This window comes from Mobula birostris, chromosome 5 (assembly GCF_030028105.1).
Source record: "Mobula birostris isolate sMobBir1 chromosome 5, sMobBir1.hap1, whole genome shotgun sequence".
NCBI classification, from domain to species: domain Eukaryota; kingdom Metazoa; phylum Chordata; class Chondrichthyes; order Myliobatiformes; family Myliobatidae; genus Mobula; species Mobula birostris.
Window position 1 is genome coordinate 5,606,434 of NC_092374.1, and position 24,186 is coordinate 5,630,619.

Sequence of the window (24,186 nt, forward strand, 5' to 3'; positions counted from 1 at the left end):
CCCAGGACCACAGGAGTAACAGTCAGGCGAGGGAACGGCAAGAAGCAGGTGCTAGAGAATACCCTGTGGCTGTCCTCCTTAACAATAAGTATTCCTGCTTGAGTACTATGGGGGGGGGGGGGGAATAGCCTACCTGGGGGAAGCAACTGTGGTCGCGTCTCTGGCACAGAGTCTGGCCCTGTGGCTCAGAAGGGTAGGGAAAGGAAGAGGATGGCAGCAGTGATAGGGGACTCTATAGTTAGGGGGCCAGACAGGTGATTCTGTGGATGCAGGAAAGTAACGCAGATGGTGGTTTGCCTCATAAGTGCCAGGGTCCGGGATGTTTCAGATCGCATCCATGATATCTTAAAGTGGGAAGGAGAACAGTCAGAGGTTGTAGTACATATTGGTACCAACAACATAGGTAGGAAAAGGGAGGAGGTCCTGAAAATAGATAACGGAGTTAGGAAAGAAGTTGAGAAGCAGGACCTCAAAGGTAGTCATCTCTGGATTACTGCCTGTGCCACATGATAGTGAGTATAGGAATGGAATGAGGTGGAGATAAATGTGTGGCTGAGGGATTGAAGGCAGGGGCAGGGATTCAGATTTCTGGATCATTGGGATCATCTGGGGCAGATTGACTCAGTGGTTAAGAAGGCATACGGTGCATTGGCCTTCATCAATCGTGGGATTGAGTTTAAGAGCCGAGAGGTAATGTTGCAGCTATATAGGACCATGGTCAAACCCCATTTGGAGTACTGTGCTCATTTCTGGTCGCCTCACTAATGGAAGAGCATAGAACCACAGAAAGGGTACAGTGGAGATTTACAAGGATGTTGCCTGGATTGGCGAGCATGCCTTATGAGAATAGGTTGAGTGAACTCAGCCTTTTCTCCCTTGAGCAACGGAGGATGAGAGGTGACCTGATAGAGGTGTACAAGATAATGAGAGGCATTGATCGTGTGGAGAGTCAGAAGCTTTTCCCCAGGGCTGAAATGGCTAGCATGAGAGGGCACAGTTTTAAGGTGCTTGGAAGTAGGTACAGGTGAGATGTCAGGGGTGAGTTTTTTACGCAGAGAGTGGTGAGTGCGTGGAATGGGCTGCCAGCAGCAGAAACGGTAGGGTCTTTTAAGAGACTCCTGGATGGCTACATGGAGCTTAGAAAAACAGAGGGCTATGGGTAAAGCCTAGGTAGTTCTGAGGTAGGGACATGTTAGGCACAGCTTTGCGGGCCAAAGGGCCTGTATTGTGCTGTAGGTTTTCTATGTTTCTAAATAACAAGCAGGATAGACAAAGGAGAATGGGTTGATGTTGTGTACATGGATTTTCAGAAGGCCTTTGACAAGGTGCTACCTATGTGACTGCTTAAAAGTTAAGAGCCCAAGGTATTCCTGGAAATATACTAGCAAAAATAAAGCATGTTTGGCAGGAGGGTGTGAATAAAGAAAGCCTCTTCTGATTGGCTGCCATGGGGGTGGGGGTTGGCACTGCTTCTTTTAACGTTATATCTCAACAATTTTGTAATGAAATTGGTGGCTTTGTGGCCAAGTTTGTGGACAATATGAAGATAGGTGGAGGGGCAGGTAGTGTTGGGAAAGCAGGGAGGGTGCAGAAAGACTTAGGTTAAGAGAATGGACAAAGAAGTGGCAGTTGGAATGTAGTGTCAGGAAGTGTATGGTCATGAACTTTGATAGAAGGAATAAAAGCATAGGTTATTTTCTAACCGGAGAGAAAATTGAAAAATCTGAGGTGCAGGTGGACTTGGGGAGCTGGCCAGCATCCACACTGGACTTGAAGACGAGTAGTCCCAGGTTCGAAACCCGCCAACTTCTTACGTGCTTTCTGTCTTGCTGGGTTGATCGTTAAACTGGCAAATCAGCCTCATAAAAAAAATGGATAATTGCTAAAGAAAAAGGGCAAGGTTGCCACACAATGCACCACAAGGCGCAGAGAGGAACAAAAAATGAACTTGAAACTTTTTGTTTTTCCTAAAAGTTAACTTGCAGTTTGAATCGGTGAGGAAGGCGAATGTAATGTTAGCATTCATTTCAAGAGGACTTAATATGAAAACGAGGATGTAACGTTGCGACCTTATAAGGCACTGTTGAGGCCTCACTGGGAGTATTATGAACAGATTTAGATTAGATTATGAGAACACTCAGTCCTTGTTTATTGTCATTTAGAAATGCATGCATTAAGAAATAATACAATGTTCCTCCAGAGTGATATCACAGAAAAACAGGACAAACCAAAGACTAACACTGACAGAACCACATAATTATAACATATAGTTACAGCAGTGCAAAGCAATACCATATTTTGATAAAGAACAGACCATGGGCACGGTAAAAAAGAAGTCTCAAAGTCCCGATCGACTCCCGAGTCCCCGATAGCAGGCGGCAAAAGGGAGAAACTCCCTGCCATAAACCTTAAGGCACTGACAACTGCCGATGCATTGGAAGCACCCGACCACAGCCGACACTGAGTCCATCCGTCCAAGAACTTCGAGCCTCCGACCAGCCCCTCCAATACAGCCTCCCGAGCGCCATCCTCTGCCGAGCGCCTTTGACCTCACCCTGGCCGCCGAAACAAGCAAAGCCGAGGATTCGGGGCCTTCTTCTCCGGAGATTCTGGACCACACAGTAGCAGTGACAGCGAAGCGGGCATTTCAGAAGTTTCCCCAGATGTTCCTCCGTACTCTCACGTCTGTCTCCATCAAATCAGGATTGTGCACGGCACCCTACTTGACAAATAACAGACATCACCACTGGAGTGGCCGCGCGCGCTGCATCACACCGCCATCTTCTCCTCATCTCCTTATTTTTTGGGTTCCTTATCTAAGAAGGATGTGCTGACATTTGAGACAGTTCAAAGGAGGTTCATGACAATGATTCCAGGAATGAAAGGTTTATTGTATGAGAAGTAATTGATGGCTTTGGGCCATTACTCACTGGAATTTAGAAGAATGAGGTGAGATGTCATTGAAACCTATCAAATGTTGAAAGGCCTCGATAGAGTGGACATGGAGAAGATGTTTCCTATATCGGTGGAGTCTAGGACCAGAAGGCATAGCCTCAGAATAGAGGGATATTCATTTGGAATGGAGATGAGGAATTTCTTTAGACAGAGGGCGGTGAATCCTCAGCCACAGGTGGCTGTAGAAGCTAGGTCATTGACTGTATTTAAGGCAGAAGTTGATAGGTTCTTGGTTAGTCATGGTGTCAAAGGTTACGGGGAGAAGGCAGAAGAATGGGGTTGAAAGGAAAATGGATCAGCCATGATGAAATGGGCTGAATAGCCTAATTTTGTTTCTATGTCTTATGGTAAGAAATTGTGTAAATACAAAATAAAAATCAAAAAATAATAACAAATAAGTAAAAAAAAGAAAGCAAATATCATTTGCTTATTTTAAATAATTAATATGCATTTATTAATACTTTTTAAATTTGATTAAATAAATGATAATTATCAATTCAATCAAAGGCATCCGTTAGTCTTGCGAGACCATGGATCTGTGCCTGGAAAGTCTTCACTCTCCAGGGCGCAGACCTGGGCAAGGTTGTATGGAAGACCAGCAGTTGCCCATGCTGCAAGTCTCCCCTCTCCACGACACCGATGTTGTCCAAGGGAAGGGCATTAGGACCCATACAGCTTGGCACCGGTGTCGTCACAGAGCAATGTGTGATTAAGTGCCTTGCCTAAGGACACAACACACGTTGCCTTGGCTGGGGCTCGAACTCACGACCTTCGGGTAGCTAGTCCAATGCCTTAACCACTTGGCCACGTATATAATATATAATTATCAACTCAATAATTATATAATTGAAAGTGAGTCAATAGGTTGTGGAATCAGTTCAATGTTGAAGTGAATGAAGTTGTCCACATGGTTCATAAGCCTGTTACCTTCCTCCTTGATGAGAATCAGGGATTGGGATGGGTCTGGGATGGGAAGCCTTACCAATCAAGACTCCAGTCTTGAGATAAGGAGCAGGCGACCCTCTGACTTGCACATCAGCACACCTCTTTGACTTTCCACTAGCTATGGAGGAAGACCGTCTTAAGCTATGTCTCCTTGGAAGATTTATTTAAAGTTTGTAAAATTATCCAAGGCCTCCAAATGGAGAGGTCAGTGACCAATGGGCAGAGATTTAGTCAACAGGTGAGTTTGAGAGGAAGTGAGAAATTACTTCCACCCATAATGGAACCCACCAGATCAAAGGTGACTACACACGGTGGTATAACCAAAGGAATGTGGACTTCATTGGAAGTGGGAATACCTTAAAGTAATGTGGCTAGTACAGACATAATGGGCTGAATGGCCACAACCCATGGCATACATTTTAAAGATTTGATGACTGAGATTGCACCTATAGTATCATACCTATGTACGTATCTCTTGTTACAGTACTGTGCAAAAATCTTAGGCGCCCAAGATTTTTTGTATAAATTTTGTTTTAGATGTTTATTTTTTTGGTTTCTCCACTAGTGGGTCAGTAGAAAAGAGCAAATTTTAGACTTCTAAACATTGATTTTCCAAAAAATTAAATGTTACAGACAATAGTTTGTATTTCGTTAAAGTAACACATTAAGTGATGGTGAACGTTTCAAATACAAAAGGTTGATTACTTTGTAGGTATATAGCTCAGTGCATGATTAAACAAAGATAACAAACAGGTCCTAATGATCGATGACAGAAGTTGAATGAACTAAACTGATTAACTGAAACAGAAATAGGTATAGAAGGAATCAAGCTGGGCATAGGACACCAAACTAAAAGGTGCGAGTGTGGCAAATGTGACAGTGTAACCTTCAAATCATCAATTCTAACACCATGGCAAGATTGAGCACTGCAACAAGACACAAGGTGGCCAACCTGCATCAGCAAGGTCTCTCCCAAGCAGAAATTTAGTGGCAGACAGGAGTTTCAAGATGGGCTGTCTAAGCTCATGTGAAGAAGCAGGTAGGTTTGTGGATCAGAAATGCAGGGATTAGCCATGGAAACTGATGTCCCTTCTAAATCGGAAGAATCTACTATCAGCTCTGAACTCAGAGAAAACACTGGAACCCAGGTACGTCCCTCTGCAGTCCAGGCAAGTCTTGTCAGAAGTGGTTTTTGTGGAAGAGTTGATGCCAAAAGCCATTCCTCCGAAGTGGAAACAAAGTCAAGAGACTCACCTCCACACAAAAACACAAGGGCTGGGGTGCTGAACAGTAGCAGAAAGTGCTCTGGACTGACCAGACAAAATTTGAAATTTTTGGCTCAAACAGGAGGCAGTTTGACCATCGAATAGCTGGAGAGTGCTACACGGATAAGTGTCTTTTTTTTAACGTCTGCCTAAGGCTTTTGCATAGGATGTTTTGTTGGTAAGAATTTCTGGGGGTGCACAGGGACATGCCAGTTTTCTCTAGCCTTCTGAGGAAGTGCAGGTGCTGCTGAGCTCTCTTGGTTGTGGCATCTACATGGTTCGACCAGGACAGACTTTTGATCTTCACTCCTAGGAACCTGAAGTTCTCAACCTCATCATCGTTGAGGTTGACAGAATCATGTGCATGCAGTCTCCCCCCTCTCCCTGAAGTCAACGACCAGCTCGTTTGTTTTGTTGATGTAATGGCTTCTCTGTAATGTTAACTGCTGAGGTAATGGTTTCTCTGTAGCTGCGACGTTTGGGTTATGACTAGAGATAACAGGATTTTGGTATTCAGGGCTATCCAATGGGAGAAATGTTATTCTTTCCTGTGCGCCTGGGAACCGGGGTTTTTCGCGGGTTTTTCGATCGAGGAGAGTGAAGAGGAAGGACGTGTGTGGAGAGCGCTGGTAGACCACCAGACGGCGTATAGTAGAATCCGAGGGTTGGTGACGTTTCAGCTGAGGTCATTCGTGGAAGATTACCTGCTGTGTGAGCTCCAACATATTTTGAGACTTTAACTGTGGGCCCTTTTATTTTTGTTTGTTTATTTTCATACTAACCCTATATTTGAATTAAGATTCATAAAGTTTATCATTTGATTGTATATGGTGTACTGATAATTTGCATTGAGAGTTTGTGACGGGAATACGTTACACAGAACCCACCCAAACTTGAATACCTTGTTTGGCGGGGCCGAAAGCTGATTCCCCTAGACGAACATGAGTGGCAAGCCTGGTGGGTTACATTGACATTGGGGAAAAGGTTGTTGGGTTACACTTGTGGGGGCTATGTCCGAGATTCGATTCCATTGGATGCTGTGTGATCACCCTGTTTAAATTAGTGCTAATAGGGATGCTGCTGGGGTTGAACGCTGGTGTGCATCTGAAGGATTATTGATAATTAATGTGTGCGTGTTGAGTGGGGTGGATATTCATACCCCGGATGAATTGTTAATTCGATGTTTGAGTATGGTTAAAGCTGTTGACAAGGTTGAAATCGTAGCGTGAAAGTTTGATAAAATGGTGGGTTCAGACCTTGCTTTAGCCTAGACTAGTGCTGACGTAACGGCAGTGGGACTGTGTCTGTGTCTATTGGTGACCCAGGTGAGGCGGGGCCATGGCCTGTCCACACTCTCAAGGAGGAGGACAGTGGAGCCCAACAGGCTCGGTCACAAGCTGAGTTGCCCGCAGTTGGGAGCGCAGATTTCAGAGACAGGGTTCTATCGTTTCTGAGGAATGAAGAGAAAGAGTGGTGGGATTTGGAAAGTTTAATTAGTCTCCGTCCCCCAGTGAAGAGTGAGGGTTCTGAGTTGGCATCAGCCCTTGCCTCTCTGGCGAATAAGTGGCCCAGTGCGCAGGTAGCGAGTCCCTGCCAGAAGCTAAGAATTTTCTCTGGAATTGTGCCCACCCCCGAGGGGGAGGAGGATTATGAGATGTAGGTGGAGAAGATCCCTCAGTTGTTAGATGAGTGGCAGTATTCTGATGACGAAAAGCGACAGAGATTGGTTGAAAGTTTGAGGGGGTTGGCGGCTGATGTAATCAGAGGCGTGACAGTTAACCAGCCCTCTGCTTCCCTTGCTGAGTATCTAGGCGCATTAGAGAGCGCTTTTGGTCTGACAGGGAGCACACTGGAGCTCCTGGAGCGGTGGGGGGGTTGGTTTGGTTTCAAAACATGTGTCAGGAGAAGGGGGAGAAGCTTTCCACGTACCTTTTTGGCTAGAGAGACAGCTAAATTGTTTGTGGCGCTCAGGCAGCTGAGGTGGATCAGTTAAGGATGGACCAGATAGCCAAGGGTGCCCTGCCCCAGGACATGATTGCTTGGGGTCTCTGACAGTCCCGTAAAACGTGCCCCCCTCCCTCATTTGTTCAGCTGATCAGAGAGGTACGGGAGGAGGAGAACGCGTTGGGGCAGCGAGAGGACTCCCGTCAGCAGGGTACAGTCCTCAGTAGCATCCCATTGTGGTGAAGTGACTGGGGCCAGCCCAACCCGGGAAATCGTAAAGGAGATGGTGGCAGAGCTGAGAACTGAGATGTCCCAGGTGTTAACAGCGAGTGTGGACCCTCCATATGATAGGACTGGTAGAGAGGCCCCCCCCCCCCCCCAAGGGGACGGACGACGCAGAGGGCTGCGGATGGCTGGGGTTCTGCGAGAAGAGGGGTGGCTGGTAGCGTGTGCTATAACTGTGGGGAAAACTTAGAGGAGACCCAGTGAGGGAACAGCCTGGTGTCTCTGAGAGAACACGTTCCCAGCAATGTATCAAGGAACTTCTGAAAGCAAAATACCCTATTCCTGAAGGCTTAGTGGGACCATGCTCCGTGTGTCGCCATGGATAGAGGGAATATCTGCTAAAGCCATACTTGACACTGGGTCACAGGTCATATTACTGTACTGTTGGTTTTACAACCGGTATCTGAAGCATTTACCCTTGACACCATTCAGGGCACTGGACACTGGGGTATCAGTGCTGGTGATTATCCATACGTTGGTTACTTGTCAGTGAAACTGGAGTTCTCGGAGGCCAATGTGGGAGTGTCTGAGGTCTTGGGGTCTTTGATACAATGGTGCTGGTTGGGCCAGACCCTGCTGAGAGGGGCGGCGTTTCAATTCTGGTGGGGACCAACACCGCTCTTGTGAGGAGTCTCATGGGGGCCTGCAAGGAGAAGGTAGGTGAGAGCTTTTTGAGGACATTGTCTGTGCACCCGGTGTTTCGAGCTGCTTTTGAGGAAGTGTGTGACTGCACTGGGCCGGATACCGAATTTAGACGAGGGACTGTGTGGTTCACCCAGTTGAAGCCAATGGTGGTACAGCCCGGGAAGTAGTGAGAATGATGGGGACCCCCGAATTTCCCAGAGTGCCTGAGGAGTCCTCTTAGTGGATGCTCCGGAAGACCATGAGGGAGAGTCGGGATTTCCTGCTGGGGTACTGGTGAGGCCCAAATTGCAGAAGCCCTCAGTTGTACAGGCTAGCAGGATGGCAGTGGTCATCAGGAACACTACGAAGAGGGAGGGCACCTTCAAGCGGAATATGCCCTGGTGCATTTGTTCCCGGTGACGGTAATGTCTAGTGCCCCCGTGAGGCACAGCTGGGAGAAACTATTAGAAAAGGGGGAAAGTTGACCGCTGAGTCATTTAACTTCGTGAACTCCCGGTGCCACCGGGTTGGAAAAGGAGGCTGGTAGAGAAGATGTTGAAGCTGGAAGGTGTCTTTTCCACTGACGAGTTTGATGTGGGTTGTTCAAAGAGCACTCATCACACTATCCGGGTGACTGAAGACACCCCGTTTAGAGAGAGGTCGCGCCGACTGGCCCCTGCAGATGTAGAAGACGTGTGGCAGCATTTGTGTAAGTTGAAGGAAGCTGGGATCATCACTGAGTCCAGAAGCCCCTATGCGTCCCCAGTAGTAGTGTCCTGGAAGAAGAATAGGAAGGTACATGTGTGTGGACTATAGGATCCTGAACTGGTGCACCGTCCGTGATCAGTATACGGTCCCGAGGGTCGAAGATGCGCTGGCCTGTCTGAGTAGTGCGAAGTGGTTTAGTGTGCTGGACTTGAGGAGTGGATATTACCAGATCCCAATGAGTGAGGCCGACAAAGAGATGTCCCTTGGGATTCTTCCAGTTCGAAAGGATGTCCCAGGGCATATCGGGAGCCCCTGCCACCTTCCAGTGAGTCATGGAGAAGACAGTGGGGGAAATGAACTTGCTTGAGGTGTTGGTGTAGTTGGATGATCTCATAGTATTTGGATCCACCTTGGGAGAACATGAAACGAGGCTACTGAAGGTGCTCAGCCGCCTGAAAGCTGAAGGGTTAAAACTTTCCCTGGACAAGTGCCAGTTCTGCAAAACATCTGTTAGCTATGTCGGACACCTAATCTCACAGCTTGGAGTAGCTACAGACCTGGCTAAGATAGAAGCGGTGACCACTTGGCCAAGGCCCCAGACTGTGAGCACTCTGCGCTCATTCCTTGGGTTCTGTTATTATCGGAAATTTGTGAAGGGCTGCGCCAAAGTGAGTCACCCCTTGAATCAGCTTCTGTGTATTTACCCTCCCTTGGGGAAGAAAGGGAGGGGGAAAAAGGACAGGAGATTGGAGGGTATCTAAACTAGTCGGAGCCCTTTGGACAGAGGTGGGATGTAAAATGTGAGGCTTTTCAGTTGCTGACCCAGGCGCCAGTGCTCCCTTTAGCTGACCCCCGCTTACCGTGTGTACTGCACACAGATGCCAACTGAGAGGATTTAGGGGACGTCCTGTATCAGGATCAAGGCACCGGGTTGAGGCCTGCGGCTTGTCAGCTGGAGTTTGTTGCCCTCCGAGAGAAACTATCCCATGCACAAGCTGGAATTCGTGGCGTTGAAATGGGCAGTGGTGGATAAACTGAGTGGCGATCTCTACGGGGCCAAGTTTGAGGTGAGGATGGACAACGACCCTCTAACTTATATCCTGACCTCGACGAAACTGGATGCCACAGGCCATCGGTGTTTGGCAGCGTTGTCTGCCTATGATTTCAGCCTGAAGTACCGGCCGGGGAGCCGGAACGTTGATGTGGATGCTTTGTCCCGACGGGTGCATGAGGGACTGGACATGGACAAGGAGTGGGAGAGCGTTCCTGCCCCTGGGGTGAAGGCCATGTGTCAGTTTGCCATCACCGTGAAGGCAGAGGGAAAGGAGAGGCAGGATCGAGAAGTGGATCAATTGGGGGCTTCTGATGACACCATTCCCCAAGTTTACTGTAACCTGACTGCTCTGAAGACAAATCAGCTGCCGGAATGGAGTTCTGGGGAAGTGGCAGCTGCTCAGTGAGATGATCTGGGCATTGGCGCTATTTGGTCCGCAGTTGAAAAGGGAGACGTGACTCAGGCGGAGAAGACAAAACACGCTTCGGTGCCTCCATTACGGAAAGAATGGCTTCGGTTGGAGTTGAAGAACCAGATCTTATACCGGGTCATGTCACCCCTGGACCGACCTCGGCATTGCCAGCTGGTTCTGCCCGAGAAGTATCGGAGGATGGCGTTGAAGTCACTTCATGATGATTCTGGACGTTTGGGGGTGGAAAAGACCTATGGATTGCTCAGAGACCGGTTTTACTGGCCCCGAATGAAGTCGGAGGTTGAAGAATACTGCAAGTCGTGCATTTACCGCATACGGCGGAAGACACAGCCTACGTGGGCAGCTCCCTTGTCCCACTTGCAGAGTGCAGGGCCCCTGGACCTGGTGTGTATGGATTTCCTGTCCATAGAACCCGATGCCAGCAACACGGCGAATGTCTTAGTCATCACGGACTATGATACCAGATATGCTCAGGCTTTTCCTACCAAGGACCAGAGGGCAAAAGTGCTATGGGAGAAGTATTTCGTTCATTATGGCCTTCCCAGGCGGATACATAGTGACCTGGGACGGGACTTCGAGAGCAGACTCATCTGTGAGTTACTGGGCATGCTTGGAGTTGAGAAGTGGAGGACCATGCCCTATCATCCACACTGTTGTGTTCTTTATATTTACACGTAGCGTGGGTGAAGCACCTTCAATTACTCCAAAAGACTGAGGTTTGGTAAAATACTGAAAGGCTTTTATTCGCTGTACAATACGACCTCCACAGTGAGTGTCTGCCCCCAGACTGAGGGGGAGGGGCAAGGCGAACACCTTTATACAGGACTCTGTGGGAGGAGCCACAGGGGCAGTCAGCAGAGGGATGTGTCCAGACAGGTAACCGAGTTACAACATATATACATGGTTTACCACAGTGGGTTAACAATAAAGAATCATATTCTGGAAGAATTAGAACATTCATTTACGGAAACAAAACCGATCCACGTTTCTTACAGTGCCATATTCTCGATCATTCTCTCATTTCTGCGCATGCTCCGAACTCTGTCCATTCATGTTCTGACACGATATCACCACATCTTCCTTTCCTTAAAAAGAAAAACAATTAGCAACATTAACTAGAATAAATGCATAATTTAACATGTCTCTATCGGTCTCTCTGGGGGTTTACAAACCTTCTAAGTGGTTCACACAGTTCTGGTGTTTCGTTGTTATTTCCATGTTTTGTCTGGTCTGCATCAGTTAACTGAAACTCTGAAGCTGGCTCTTTCTTGAGGTTTTTGCAATTTCTTCTTAACACTGCTGCTTCTTCTGTTTGGACCATGTATGATCTGGGTTGTAGTTCTTCAAGTACTGTAGCTTTCTTAATTCCTTCACTTCCATTTGTAATGAAATACGAATCTTCTTTTCTTCATCTAATTCATTCATTAACAGTGTAATCTCTTTTTTATGCTGAGACTTCATCATTTCAACAAAACTTCTCAATTCCGTCACTTGTGCTTTCACTTCTTCAATTGGATCCTGATTCTTGTCACTCTTTGCCTTCAGATCAGTATTGTACTGTACCGGCAAGTCTGGCCTCTGTCCTCCTGCAGAGGTGAGATTGTGATGGAATGCATGGCCCATTGATGCATGTGCATTACTTCCAGAGGGCAAAATCGCAACTCCTGGTTTTGGTGGCAATGCTTTGTCAGATGCTGGTAACAAAGGGGTGGGTCTGGGAGCTTTCATGATAACTTCCAGCCGTTCCATTCTGTCACTGTATTCTGACTCTGTGTCACTGTCCAGGACTAAAGCTCTTTTCACCGAATTCAGTCTCTCACAGGCAGATAGATGCAGTATTGACTGTACATTCTTTGGCACCACCACAAATGAAAGTGTGTGCACCATATTTTTGTGTGATACACATGTTCCTTTAACTGGAATGTCTGCACCTGAATATCCAGTCACTTTTATATTTGTCTTATGTAACTTTGGTCTTGGCTTTAATACATTAAACTCAGATTCTGCAAGAATATTTACTTGTGCTCCAGTAGCAAGTTTAAACAGAACATTGTTTTGGTTCACTTGCAATGGAATAGTCCAGTCATTCTGACTTTCTTTGTTTTCACAAAGCACATCTATATAAAACTCCTCAAGTTCATTTTCAAGCACGGCATTTACTTGTTTTATTTTCTTTCTACTTCTGCAACAGCATGAAAAATGATTACTATTACCGCAGTCGTTGCACATTTTCCCGTACGCTGGACACTTTTTGTGGTCGATGCTGCCACCCACAGCAATCAGACATCTTTTTTATCTCAGATGATGTCTTGCCCCCTGTCGGTTTTGTCGTCGTTTTATTATTATTTCTAATATGTTTGCGCTTTTTCACAGTGTCTATGTGGCAGCTCTCAGAGAAAAGTTCTTTAGCCTGTATCGTCACGATTTCTGAAGCTTTGCAGAGCATCAAAGCTTTTTCCAAATGTAAGTCTTGTTCTCTTAACAGTCTTTCTCTCAGACCATTATCCTGAATGCCACAAACAATCCTGTCTTTAATGAGAGACTCTGTCAGTTCTGCAAACTCACATATTTTACTCCAGTGTCTCAACTCCGTAACATATTGATCAATTGTTTCAGCAGCTCTCTGCGCACTTTTGAAAAATTGATGTGGCTCATATGTCACATTACACTTCGGTATACAAAGTGCTTCAAATTTGTCCATTATTGATTTCAAACAAATTATCTCCATCTTCAAAAACAAAGTGATTATATACCTCAATTGCGTCATCACCTATTACAATTTTTATCTGCTCTGATCACCGATAAATATATTTCAAAATGCTGCTTGAATTTTCTCCAGTTCTCAGCTACGTTCCCAGTCAGCTAAAGTGTCGGCAGAGGACGCAAACCTTCCATTTGTAAAACTGTTAGCAGACACCGAAACAGTTCGAACTCTTTTTTCTTCAATTATCTTCACTTCTCCCGTGTTAGTGAACATATTATTCTTCCAGACCGACTTCTGACACCTTGTTGTGTTCTTTATATTTATACGTTCTGTGGGTTAACAATAATGAATCATATTCTGGAAGAATTAGAACTTCTACTTACAGCGACAAAACCAAACCACGTTTCTTACAGCGCCATGTTCTCGATCATTCTCTCATTTCTGCACATGCTCTGAACTCTGTCCAATCACGTTCTGACATGTGATATCACCACACACAGGGTGATCCCCAGCCTAAGAGATTTAATCGGACCTTGCTGGACATGCTCGGAACCCTGGAGATCAGCAAGACGAGCAGGTGCAGGCAGCATATTGGGCATCTGGTTCACTGTTACAACTGTACACGAAATGAAGCTACTGGGTACTCGCCATATTATCTGATGTTTGGGCGTGAGACGAGGTTGCCCATTGACCTTTGTTTTGGGACTGACGAGGGTGACTTACCACCAAAGCCTTATCTGAAGTATGTGTCTGATATGAGGAGAGAGCTGAAAAGGGCTTATGAATTGGCTAGGGTCGCGGCCGCCAAGCAGGATCGTGGAAATAAGAGGGGGTATGATCAGAAGGTGAGGTTCTCCCGACTCCTGCCAGGAGACCAAGTCCTCATGAGGAATTTGGGGCTACCTGGAAAGCACAAGTTGGCTGACCACTGGGCGGCCACACCCTATGTGGTGGAGAGTCAGATGCCAAACCTACCAGTTTTCCGGGTGAAACCAGAGGAGGCGAATGGCCCTGTCAAGATTCTCCAAGAGGTGCAGGTAGACCCAGAGCCTGACTTGGAGTCTACACCTAGTAAGAGGACTCTGCAAAAATGTGGGGTGACTGCAGGGCCCACAATGGGAGAGGCTGGGCCGGGCTCCGCCCATGAGAGGGATACTGATTCGGAGGATGATGATCTGGATGTGTGGTACATGCTGCCTTTCACTAACTCCCCTTTGATTGAGGAAGAGACTCCTGGCCCTTCTCCCACTGAGCCAGGTGAAGTGGGGAGGCCTATCTGTGGGCAGCCTGGGTTACAGCAGGACACTGAAGGAGAGGAAGCGGGACCTGGACCCGAAACAGAGGGCTTCGAGCTGCAGGGTGTTTTGAGTGGTGGATCGAGGGAGGATTTGCCAAGCAGACCTGAAGTATCCCCAGTGGCGTCTGAGCCTGAAGAGTTAGGTGAGGAGGTACAGAGGTCTCAGAGAATTAGGAACCCACCGGATAGGTTGGCCTATGTGGCGCCTGGGGAACAGGGCGTGATCTCTACTGTTTTGGGGAGTTACGTCACTGCTTTCTTCACCCGGATTGGGCTTTGGGTTTTGCAGGAAGGGTTGGCGAATTATCGCAACGTCATGAGGGCATGACTAAATTCAGCGGGGGGAGAATGTAATGGCTTCTCTGTAATGTTAACTGCTGAGGTAATGGTTTCTCTGTAGCTGTGACGTTTGGGTTATGACTAGAGATAACAGGACTTTGGTATTCAGGGCTATCCAATGGGAGAAATGTTATTCTTTCCTGTACGCCTGGGAACCGGGGTTTTTTGCGGGTTTTTCGATCGAGGAGAGTGAAGAGGAAGGACTCGTGTGGAGAGCGCTGGTAGACCACCAGACGGCGTATACTGGAACCCGAGGGTTCAAAGGTCGGCGACGTTTCGGCTGAGGTCATTTGTGGAGGAATGCCTGCTGCGTGAGCTCCAACGTATTTTGAGACTTTAACTGTGGGCCCTTTTAGTTTTGTTTGTTTATTTTCATACTAACCCTATTTGCATTGAGAGTTTGTGACGGGAATACATTACACAGCATCCACCCAAACTTGAATACCTTGTTTGGCGGGGCTGAAAGCTGATTCCCCTAGACGAACGTGAACGGCAAGCCTGGTGGGTTACATTGACATTGGGGAAAAGGTTGCTGTCATGACAACAAGCCACCAAGTTCTCTATCTTCTTTCTGTACTTAAACTCGTTGCAATTAGGATAGAACCACTGCAGTGATTTCATCTGCAGACTTATAGATGGAATTATTTCTGGTCCCTGAACAGGAGAGAAGGGAGGAACCAATTTATACATATAGTAATTGCCATTGTTAAACAGTTAAATGCATTCAAGTGAATATTTCCCCAATTTATTCCCCATTAGGAACACTGTACCTACATCCTGGTTGGCAGGGTGGAGATACGTCTCCGCCAAAGGAGGTGTAAGGCGCTCCTTCCCTCCACTAGCCTACAGGTCACCCTTGGGCAAGGTGTAGCACCTGCTTAGCCCCTGATCGGGGTCACATGAAACCACAGGAGCAGGAAGTGGATGGTCATATGAGCAGCTGGTGCATATCACAAGTCCTGGTTATGTGTTCTTCTCTTTCTTGGTTTCATGGCTATCTGGAGAAGAAAGATTTCAGAATTGTATACTTTGATAATAATTGAACCTTTGACCACTAACGACAGGTACGCAGTCTCTGCTATTGATAATGGCTGGAGGCACCCATCTTGTAAAGACACGGCCCAGAAGAAGGCAATGACAAAGAATTTTCGTAGAGAAATTTGCCAAGAACAATCATGGTCATGGAAAGAGCATGGTCACCTATGTCATATGTCACGGCATATAATGAATGAATGAATACCATCATTCAGTTCTCTGGGTCACCATCTATAGCCCACTAATTACATCATGAAGGACCCCCATCACCCAGGGCATACCCTCTTCTCGTTGCTACCATCAGGGAGGTGGTACAAGATCCTGAAGCCACACACACCATGGAGCAGCATGCATTTTTCTGAATGGCCCATGAACACTACCTCGTATTTTTCTCTCTTTTTGGACTGCTTCTTTTAGATATATTTCTTATTGTAACTTAGAGTGTTTTTAATGTATTGCACTGTACTACTGCAAAACAACGAATTTCATGATACTTATCAGTGACAATATACCTGAACCTGATTCTAATGTAGTCTGTAGACAGTCCAAGTGTGGTTTCTGGAACATTGATTCCCACCCTTCCTACTGCTGGATCTCTGGTTATTTTCTGATCCTTCTGATTCTTTCCGGGAGTCAGAAATTACGAGTGGTCTTAATTCTAATATCTCAGTTTATTTTAAAGTGTATAAAGAGCTGAGAAATGATGCTGAGAGGGGAATGGATGGAAAGACAAAAGAGTAAAAAAAAAGCCAAGATGCCACTTCTAAAAAGTCCATCACTTTTAGAATAAGATGAGGAAGATTATTTAGATAAGGATAGGCTAGATAATAGGGAGGGAGGGAACGCTGACTCAGACCATGAGAGGCCTGCGTCGGGCATTTTCATGCCTGACAAGGTGCAGATTGGAAGTCTGTGTGGGGCGCCACTCCTCGCACAGACTAGAGCAGTGTGTGATTAAGTGCCTTGCTCAAACATGCTGCTACAGCTGAGGCTCGAACTAGCGACCTTGAGATAACTAGACGAATGCCTTAACCACTTGGCCACATGCCCAACACAAATAGATAGCAGGCTACATAATTAAAGCAATTACAATCACGTGGGTAATGTGCTAACACTTAGCCAATTAAAAACAAGAAAGGTGATAAACCGTTAGTTTAGCCGCTATACCGCTTTCTGCCAGTGGGTGTGAAAAATATATGAGTTTATTAACAAGTTCAAATCTTATAAAATGTATTATTTAAAAACAGTGGTTTCTAACATTATGTTGTAAGAGAGACCAACATTTTCAAACAATTTCATCGTGCTGTGTGTTGGAAGAAGTCCAGGTGTTACTGAAATGCAGGTCTTGCTTTTATTTATTACTGCACTAAGTTTAAACGGGTTCAGAGAGTAAAGAGAGGGGCTCCTTCCAGCCTTGCTTAACGTCTCTCTTTCCTGACAGCCCAATGACAGAAGAGGAGGAGGATAATTATGACGACGTGCAGAGCTTTGACCAAGTGCCCCCACCACTTCCACCGATGAAACTTGAAGGTAAGAGCCTCATCTCATCAAAGATCCCCAATACTAAGCAAGAAAGTCATTAAGTAAAAGCTCGAATGTAAGTTTGAGCAAATTTACACTGTCGCAGAGCCAGGGGTAATTTTTTGGTGGCACGGTTGATAGATCTACTACCACACAGCTCCAGAGATCGTAGTTCAATTCTAACCTCGTGCCTGCTAGGTGGAGATTAAAGATTAGATTTATTTATCACATGTACGTCGAAACGTGTGTCAGTTGTGTCAATGACCAACATTGTCTGACGATGTTCACACATTCCGACGCCAATATAGCATGCTGACAACTTACTAACCCGTACATCTTTGAAATGTGGGAGGAAACCAGAGCACCCGGCGGAAACCCACAGGGTCAATTATTTCTGGCATCCTTCCAGAGGAATGGAAAATTGCAAATGTCACTTCATTCTTCAAGAAAGGAGAGAGGCAGAAGAAAGGAAATTAGAGGCCAATTAGTCTGACCTCAATGATTGGGAAGATGTTAGAGTCAATTGTTAAGGATATGGTTTTGAGGTATTTACAGGCACATGATAAAGTAGGACATAGTCAGCATGGTTCCCTTAAGGGAAAATCTTGCCCGACCAATCTGTTGGAATTCTTTGGGGAAATAACAAGCAGGATCGACAAAAGAGAATCAGTAGAAGTTGTGTACTTGGATTTTCAGAAGGCCTATGACAAGGTACCACACATGATTCTGCTTAAAAAGTTAAGAGCCCATGGTATCACAAGAAAGATTCTAGCATAAAGCAGTGGCTGAAAGGCAGGAGGCAGCCGGTGGGAATAAAGGGAGCGTTTCCTGGTTGGCTGCCGGTGACTAGTGGAGTTCCACATGGGATCGCTTCTTTTTACGTTTATATGTCAATGATTTGGAGGACGGAATTGGTGGCTTTGTAGCCAAGTTTGCGGATGATGCGAAGATAGTGAAGGGGGTAGGTAGTGGTGAGGAAGTAGAGGGGCAACAGAGAGACAGAGACAGATTAGGATAATGGACAAAGATGTGGCAGAGGAAATACAATGTCAGGAAGTGTATGGTCATGCACTTTGGAAGTCCTCATGCGGGATTCCCTAAAGGTTAATTTGTGGGTTGAGTCGGTAGTGAGGAAGACAAATGGGGTTTTAGCATTCATATCAAGAGGACTAAGATATAGAAGCAAGGATGTAATGTTAAGGCTTTATAAGGCTCTGGTGAGGCCTCACTTGGAGTATTGTGAGCAGTTTTGGACCCCTTATCTGAGAAATTATGTGCTGATATTAGAGAAAGTTCAAAGGAAGTTTACAGAAATGAATCCAGGATAGAAAGGCTTGTCATATAAGAAGCACTTGATGGCTCTGGGCCTCTGCTCACTTAAATTCAGAAGAATGATGGGGGATCTCAATGAAACCTATCAAATGTTGAAAGGCCTCGATAGAGTGGATGTGGAGAGGATGGTTCCTAAGGTGGGAGAGTCTAAGACCAGAGGACACAGCCTCAGAATAGAGGGGCATCCTTTTAGAATGGAGACGAGAGATTTCTTTAGCTAGAGCATGGTGAATCTGTGGAATTTGTTGCCACAGGAGGCAGTGGAGACCAAGTCATTGGGTGTATTTAAGGCAGAGTTTGATAGTTTGTTGATTAGTCAGAGCATGAAGGGATACGGGGAGAGACAGGAGATTGGGGCTGAGAGGGAAAATGGATGAGCCATGATGAAATGGTGGGGCAGAGTGGATGGGCCAAATAGCCCATTTGTGCTCCTATATCTTAAGGTCTTATGGTCATCACTGGTGCTCTAAAGTGTCACGCTATCAAGGCTGCCCATATTTACACGTTCTCCCTGTGACCATGTGGGTATTCTTCGGGTGCTTGGCTTTTCTCTGACATCCCAGAGGCGTTAAGTACCCGCTGTAAATTACCTTCAGTGTGTGGGTGAGGGGCGGAATCTGGGATATTTTATGGGAATGTTAGAAGGGGAATTGGGATTAGTGTCAATTGGTGATTGAGGGTCAGCAAGTACTGGAAGGGCCGAATGGCTGTTTACGTGCAAAATGACTGCACGATTCGATGAGAAAGCAGGCGGGCTGGGGTTGAACTGTTTGGGTCACCACACTGTCGGAAGGATGTGGTTGCAGAGATGGTACCTGGATGAGATAACCTGGGTTACTGAACATCGAATTTCCAACAGTACAGCATAGGAACAGACCCTTTGTCCCGCAAAGTTGTGGCTTTCTAAATCGAACTAGTGGTTAACACAACACCTTAAAGTACAGATGACCCAGGTTCAAATCCCACCACTGCCTGTAAGGAGTTCGTACGTTCTTCCCGTGACCACGTGGGTTTCCTCCGGGTGCTCCGGTTTCCTCCCACAGTCCAAAGACGTACCAGTCGGTAGATTAATTGGTCATTGTAAATTGTCCCGTGATTAGGCTGGGTGGAGCAGCTTGAAGGGCTGGACAGGCCAATTCCATGTCCAACTAAACTAATCCCTTCTACTAACATACTGTCCATATTCCTTAATTCCCTGCTCACTTGTGTACCTCTCTGGGAGTCCATTAAATCCCTGGAGATTGGATAGACTGGTCTTGTTTTCCCTGGAGTGAACAAGGTTTAGAGGTGACCTGATAGAGGGATAGATAATTAGAGGTAAGAGATTAGCTCTATTTGTGTTGCGTACATCAAAACATACACTCAGTGGCCACTTTATTAAGTTGACCTGTACACCTGCTTGTTAGTGCACATATCTAATCAGCCAATCATGTGGCACCAACTCAGTGCATAAAAGCATGCAGATGTGGTCAACAGGTTCAGCTGTTTTTCAGACCAAACATCAGAATGGAGAAGAAATGTGATTTAAGTGACTTTGACTGTGGAATGATTGTTGGTGCCAGATGGGGTGGTTTGAGTATCTCAGAAACTGCTGATTTCATGGGATTTTCAGTCTCTAGAGTTTACAGAGAATGGCGCGGGAAGCAAAAAAAATCCAGTGAGCGGCAGTTCTGTGGGCAAAAACACCTTTTTAATGAGAGAGGTCAGAGGAGAATGGCCAGACTGGTTCAAGCTGATAGGAAGGCGACAGTAACTCAAATAGCCACATGTTACAACAGTGGTGTGCTTCTCTGAACACACAACACGTCAGACCTTGAACTGGACAGGCTCCAGCAGCAGGGGACCACAAACGTACCCTCAGTGGCCACTTTATTAGGTACAGTGAAGTACATCGTTTGCCAAAAACAACCAACGCAATCAGAGGACGTGCTGAGGGCAGCCCACAATTGTCACATGCTTCTAGCGCCAACATAGCACGTCCGCAACTCACGACCCTAACCTGTGCATCCTTGTAATGTGGGAGGAAACTGGAGCACCCGGAGGTAAACTCGTTACAGACAGAGGCAAGAATTGAACCCCTTTCACTGGCGCAGTGAAGCATCATGCTAACCCCTACACTACGGCAGTTATAAATAGCATAGTCAGAATCTTTTTCCCACAATACGGGGTATCAAAAACAAGAGGACCAGGTTTAAGGTGAGAGGAAGGAGCTTTAAAGGGGTAAGTTTTTCCACACAGAGCGTGGTTGCTATCTGGAATGTGTTTAGACGACACCTCAGATTCATTTCACTATCACGCGTACATCAAAATGTACAATGAAATGCAGTGTTTGTGTTAAGGATCGACACAACGCAGGTATGTGCTGGGGGCAGCCTGCGAGTAGGCAAACCTCCATTCCATCCATTCCTTGGGGATGGCATAGAAGGATACAGATATAATGTGGGCAACTGGGATTGGAGTAGATGGGTGGTGGAGTGGAGATACGTCTCTACCAAAGGAGGTGTAAGGCGCTCCTTCCCTCCGCTAGCCTGCAGTCACCCTTGGGCGAGGTGGAGCACCTGCTTAGCCACGTGAAGCCATAGGTGGCGGACGGTCGTATGAGCAGCCGGTGCAGATCACAAGTCCTGGTTATGTGACCACTGACGGCAGGCAGACCATCTCTGAAGGGTACTGATCATGGCTGGGGTCACCCGTCTTGTAAAGACACTGCCCAGAAGGCAATGGCAAACCACTTCTGTAGAAAAAGCCAAGGATAATCATGATCATGAAGACTATGTTTGCCCACGTCATACGACACGACACGTAATGACGGTGATGTAGATGTGGATGAACAAAACAGTTGGCATGAATGTGATGGGCTGAAGGGCTTGTTTCTCACAGAAATTCCCAGCAATCTACATTTCTCAGTCACTTACCTGTCTCTTCTGTATTGCAGATCGCAGGAGGCCGGTGGATGCTAACAGCGGAGAGAGTAAAGTAAGAGTCATACCAACCCCTCGTGGGTAGAAGCTTGCTGAGGGTCATGAACCGGTCACCTCGCCTGTAGTTCTGTAATGCCTTGTATCTCACCAGTACCCAGCACTGCCCAATCTCAAGGACTTCCACAGAATTCCAGACTGGTCAACAGTTTGACATAATCGGGAATCCAACGTCTAACATCTGCATTGAGATACTGGCAGTATTACTATCAAAGGTTCAGGTGTACAGGGAATATTTCTACAGCTGCTGGATGCATCCAATCACTAAACAGATCGCAACGTAATTACAAAATCAGCATACAAATCCCCAGCTCCATCACAATCGCACACAATAGGTAGCCGTCGATCCCAGGGGATCACAGGCTAGCACCTCTGGTGGTCTGAGTTACACAGTTTCTGCTGTGACTGTGGGGTTAATGCGGGAGTGACAGTCCTTGCCACACTGGACAGCAGAACGCTGAGGCACCTCTGACATTTTGGGCAGCTTTCGGCGGGCTCACTTTTCCTCTGCTTGCTGCATCAGAGTGGTCTTGTATCTCAAGAGACCCTTCTTTACTTCCTGCTTCCAGGCACACCTGTCTAAGGCGAGTGACTGCCACATGTTGGTGCTAATACCAAAGGCCTTGAGGTCACACTTGCAGGTGTCCATGTAACGCAGCTAGGGTCTTCCTGTTGGCCTCCTTCCAGACTCCAGATCCCCAAAGAGAAGGCCCTTTGGCAGAGCCACACAAATCCCCAACCCCATCGCAAGACCCACAAATCCCCATCTCCATCGCAAGACTCTCAAATCCCCATCCCCATCGCAAGACCCACAAATCCCCATCTCCATCATAGAGCCCCACAAATCCCCAGCTCCATCACAAGACCACACATATCCCCAGCTCCATCGCAGGACCACACAAATCCCCAGCTCCATCGCAAGACCAAACAAATCCCCAGCTCCATCGCAGGACCACACAAATCCCCAGTTCCATCGCAGGACCACACAAATCCCCAGCTCCATCGCAGGACCACACAAATCCACAGCTCCATCACAAGACCACACAAATCCACAGCTCCATCGCAGGACCACACAAATCCACAGCTCCATCGCAAGACCACACAAATCCACAGCTCCATCGCAGGACCACACAAATCCCCAGCTCCATCGCAAGTCCACACAAATCCTCAGCTCCATCGCAGGACCACACAAATCCCCAGCTGCATCGCAGGACCACACAAATCCACAGCTCCATCCTAGAGCTCCACAAATCCCCAGCTCCATCCTAGAGCCCCACAAATCCCCAGCTCCATCGCAAGACCACACAAGTCCCCAGCTCCATCGCAAGACCACACAAATCCCCAGCTCCATTGCAAGACCACTCAAATCCCCAGCTCCGTCGCAGGACCACACAAATGCCCAGCTCCGTCGCAGGACCACACAAATGCCCAGCTCCGTCGCAGGACCACACAAATCGCCAGCTCCGTCGCAGGACCACACAAATGCCCAGCTCCGTCACAGGACCACACAAATCCCCAGCTCCGTCGCAGGACCACACAAATCCCCAGCTCCGTCGCAGGACCACACAAATCCCCAGCTCCGTCGCAGGACCACTCAAATCCCCAGCTCCGTCGCAGGACCACACAAATCCCCAGCTCCGTCCGAGGACCACACAAATGCCCAGCTCCGTCGCAGGACCACACAAATGCCCAGCTCCGTCGCAGGGCCACACAAATGCCCAGCTCCGTCGCAGGGCCACACAAATGCCCAGCTCCGTCGCAGGGCCACACAAATGCCCAGCTCCGTCGCAGGGCCACACAAATGCCCAGCTCCGTCGCAGGGCCACCCAAGTCCCCAGCTCCGTCGCAGGACCACACGACACCCAAGTCCCCAGCTCTGTCGCAGGACCACACGACACCCAAGTCCCCAGCTCCGTCGCAGGACCACACAAGTCCCCAGCTCCATCGCAGGACCACACAAGTCCCCACCCATCACAAGACCACACGCCCCCAGCTCCATCATAGAGCCCCACAAATCCCCAGCTCCTTCGCAGTTAAAGGTTGGCTGTTAGAGGATGTAATTGTGGAATATATCTGTGGGTGTTGTAGTTGGTATGTCTACGTATGTGTATAGGCATATGTGTGTTTGCGTGCGTGTGATGGGGGAAAGACAGACAGGGGAGGCTGTGTTTGGTGGGCAGAGTTTAATAATAATAAAGTAGTTTAAAATCCCAACGAGAAGACGTGTGCAAGTGTGTATACACTTGAATCAGGACAGGAGGAGGCCACTGTTCTGCCCACCTCAACTTTTAGAAGATGGTGACTGACCGTGATACTCATTTGATTTCAGAAAGATGATTCGGATGGTGAAATGTACGAAGATTTGGACAGCTACAGGTACGACTGGATATTTAAAATGCATGCTGTGTCCTTAGGATTTTGGCACGGTTATGTTGTGAATTGTGTGATAGTGGGTCCGTGCTGAAGTCTACTTTTGGAGTGGAACACATCTGGTCCCACTGGAAAAAGAAGTGTACCAGCTGGGGATTTATCAGTTTGCCATCTTGACGTTCAAATGTCAAATTAAACTTATTATCAAGGTGTGTCTGTGTGTGTGTATGTCTGTGTAGGTGTGTATGTCTGTGTGTGTGTGTATATGTGTCTGTGTGTGAGTGTGTGTGTGGCTGTGTGTGTGTGTCTGTGTGTGTGTGTGTGTTTATTAATTTATTTAGCGATGCAGAGCGGAACAGGCACTTCTGGCCCTTTGAGCTGCACCGCCCAGCGAACC

General features: G+C 47.1%; 1 protein-coding gene across 1 annotated transcript in view; it reads left to right on the forward strand.

The window, feature by feature from the left end:
- LOC140197472 (FYN-binding protein 1-like) overlaps window positions 1–24,186 on the forward strand; it is a 235,315-nt gene that overhangs the window by 147,511 nt on the left and 63,618 nt on the right. The window contains exons 4-6 of the mRNA XM_072257432.1: window positions 17,030–17,118; window positions 21,377–21,417; window positions 23,749–23,795. Coding sequence (XP_072113533.1) covers window positions 17,030–17,118; window positions 21,377–21,417; window positions 23,749–23,795 — 177 coding nt within the window. The remainder of the gene's footprint in view (window positions 1–17,029; window positions 17,119–21,376; window positions 21,418–23,748; window positions 23,796–24,186) is intronic.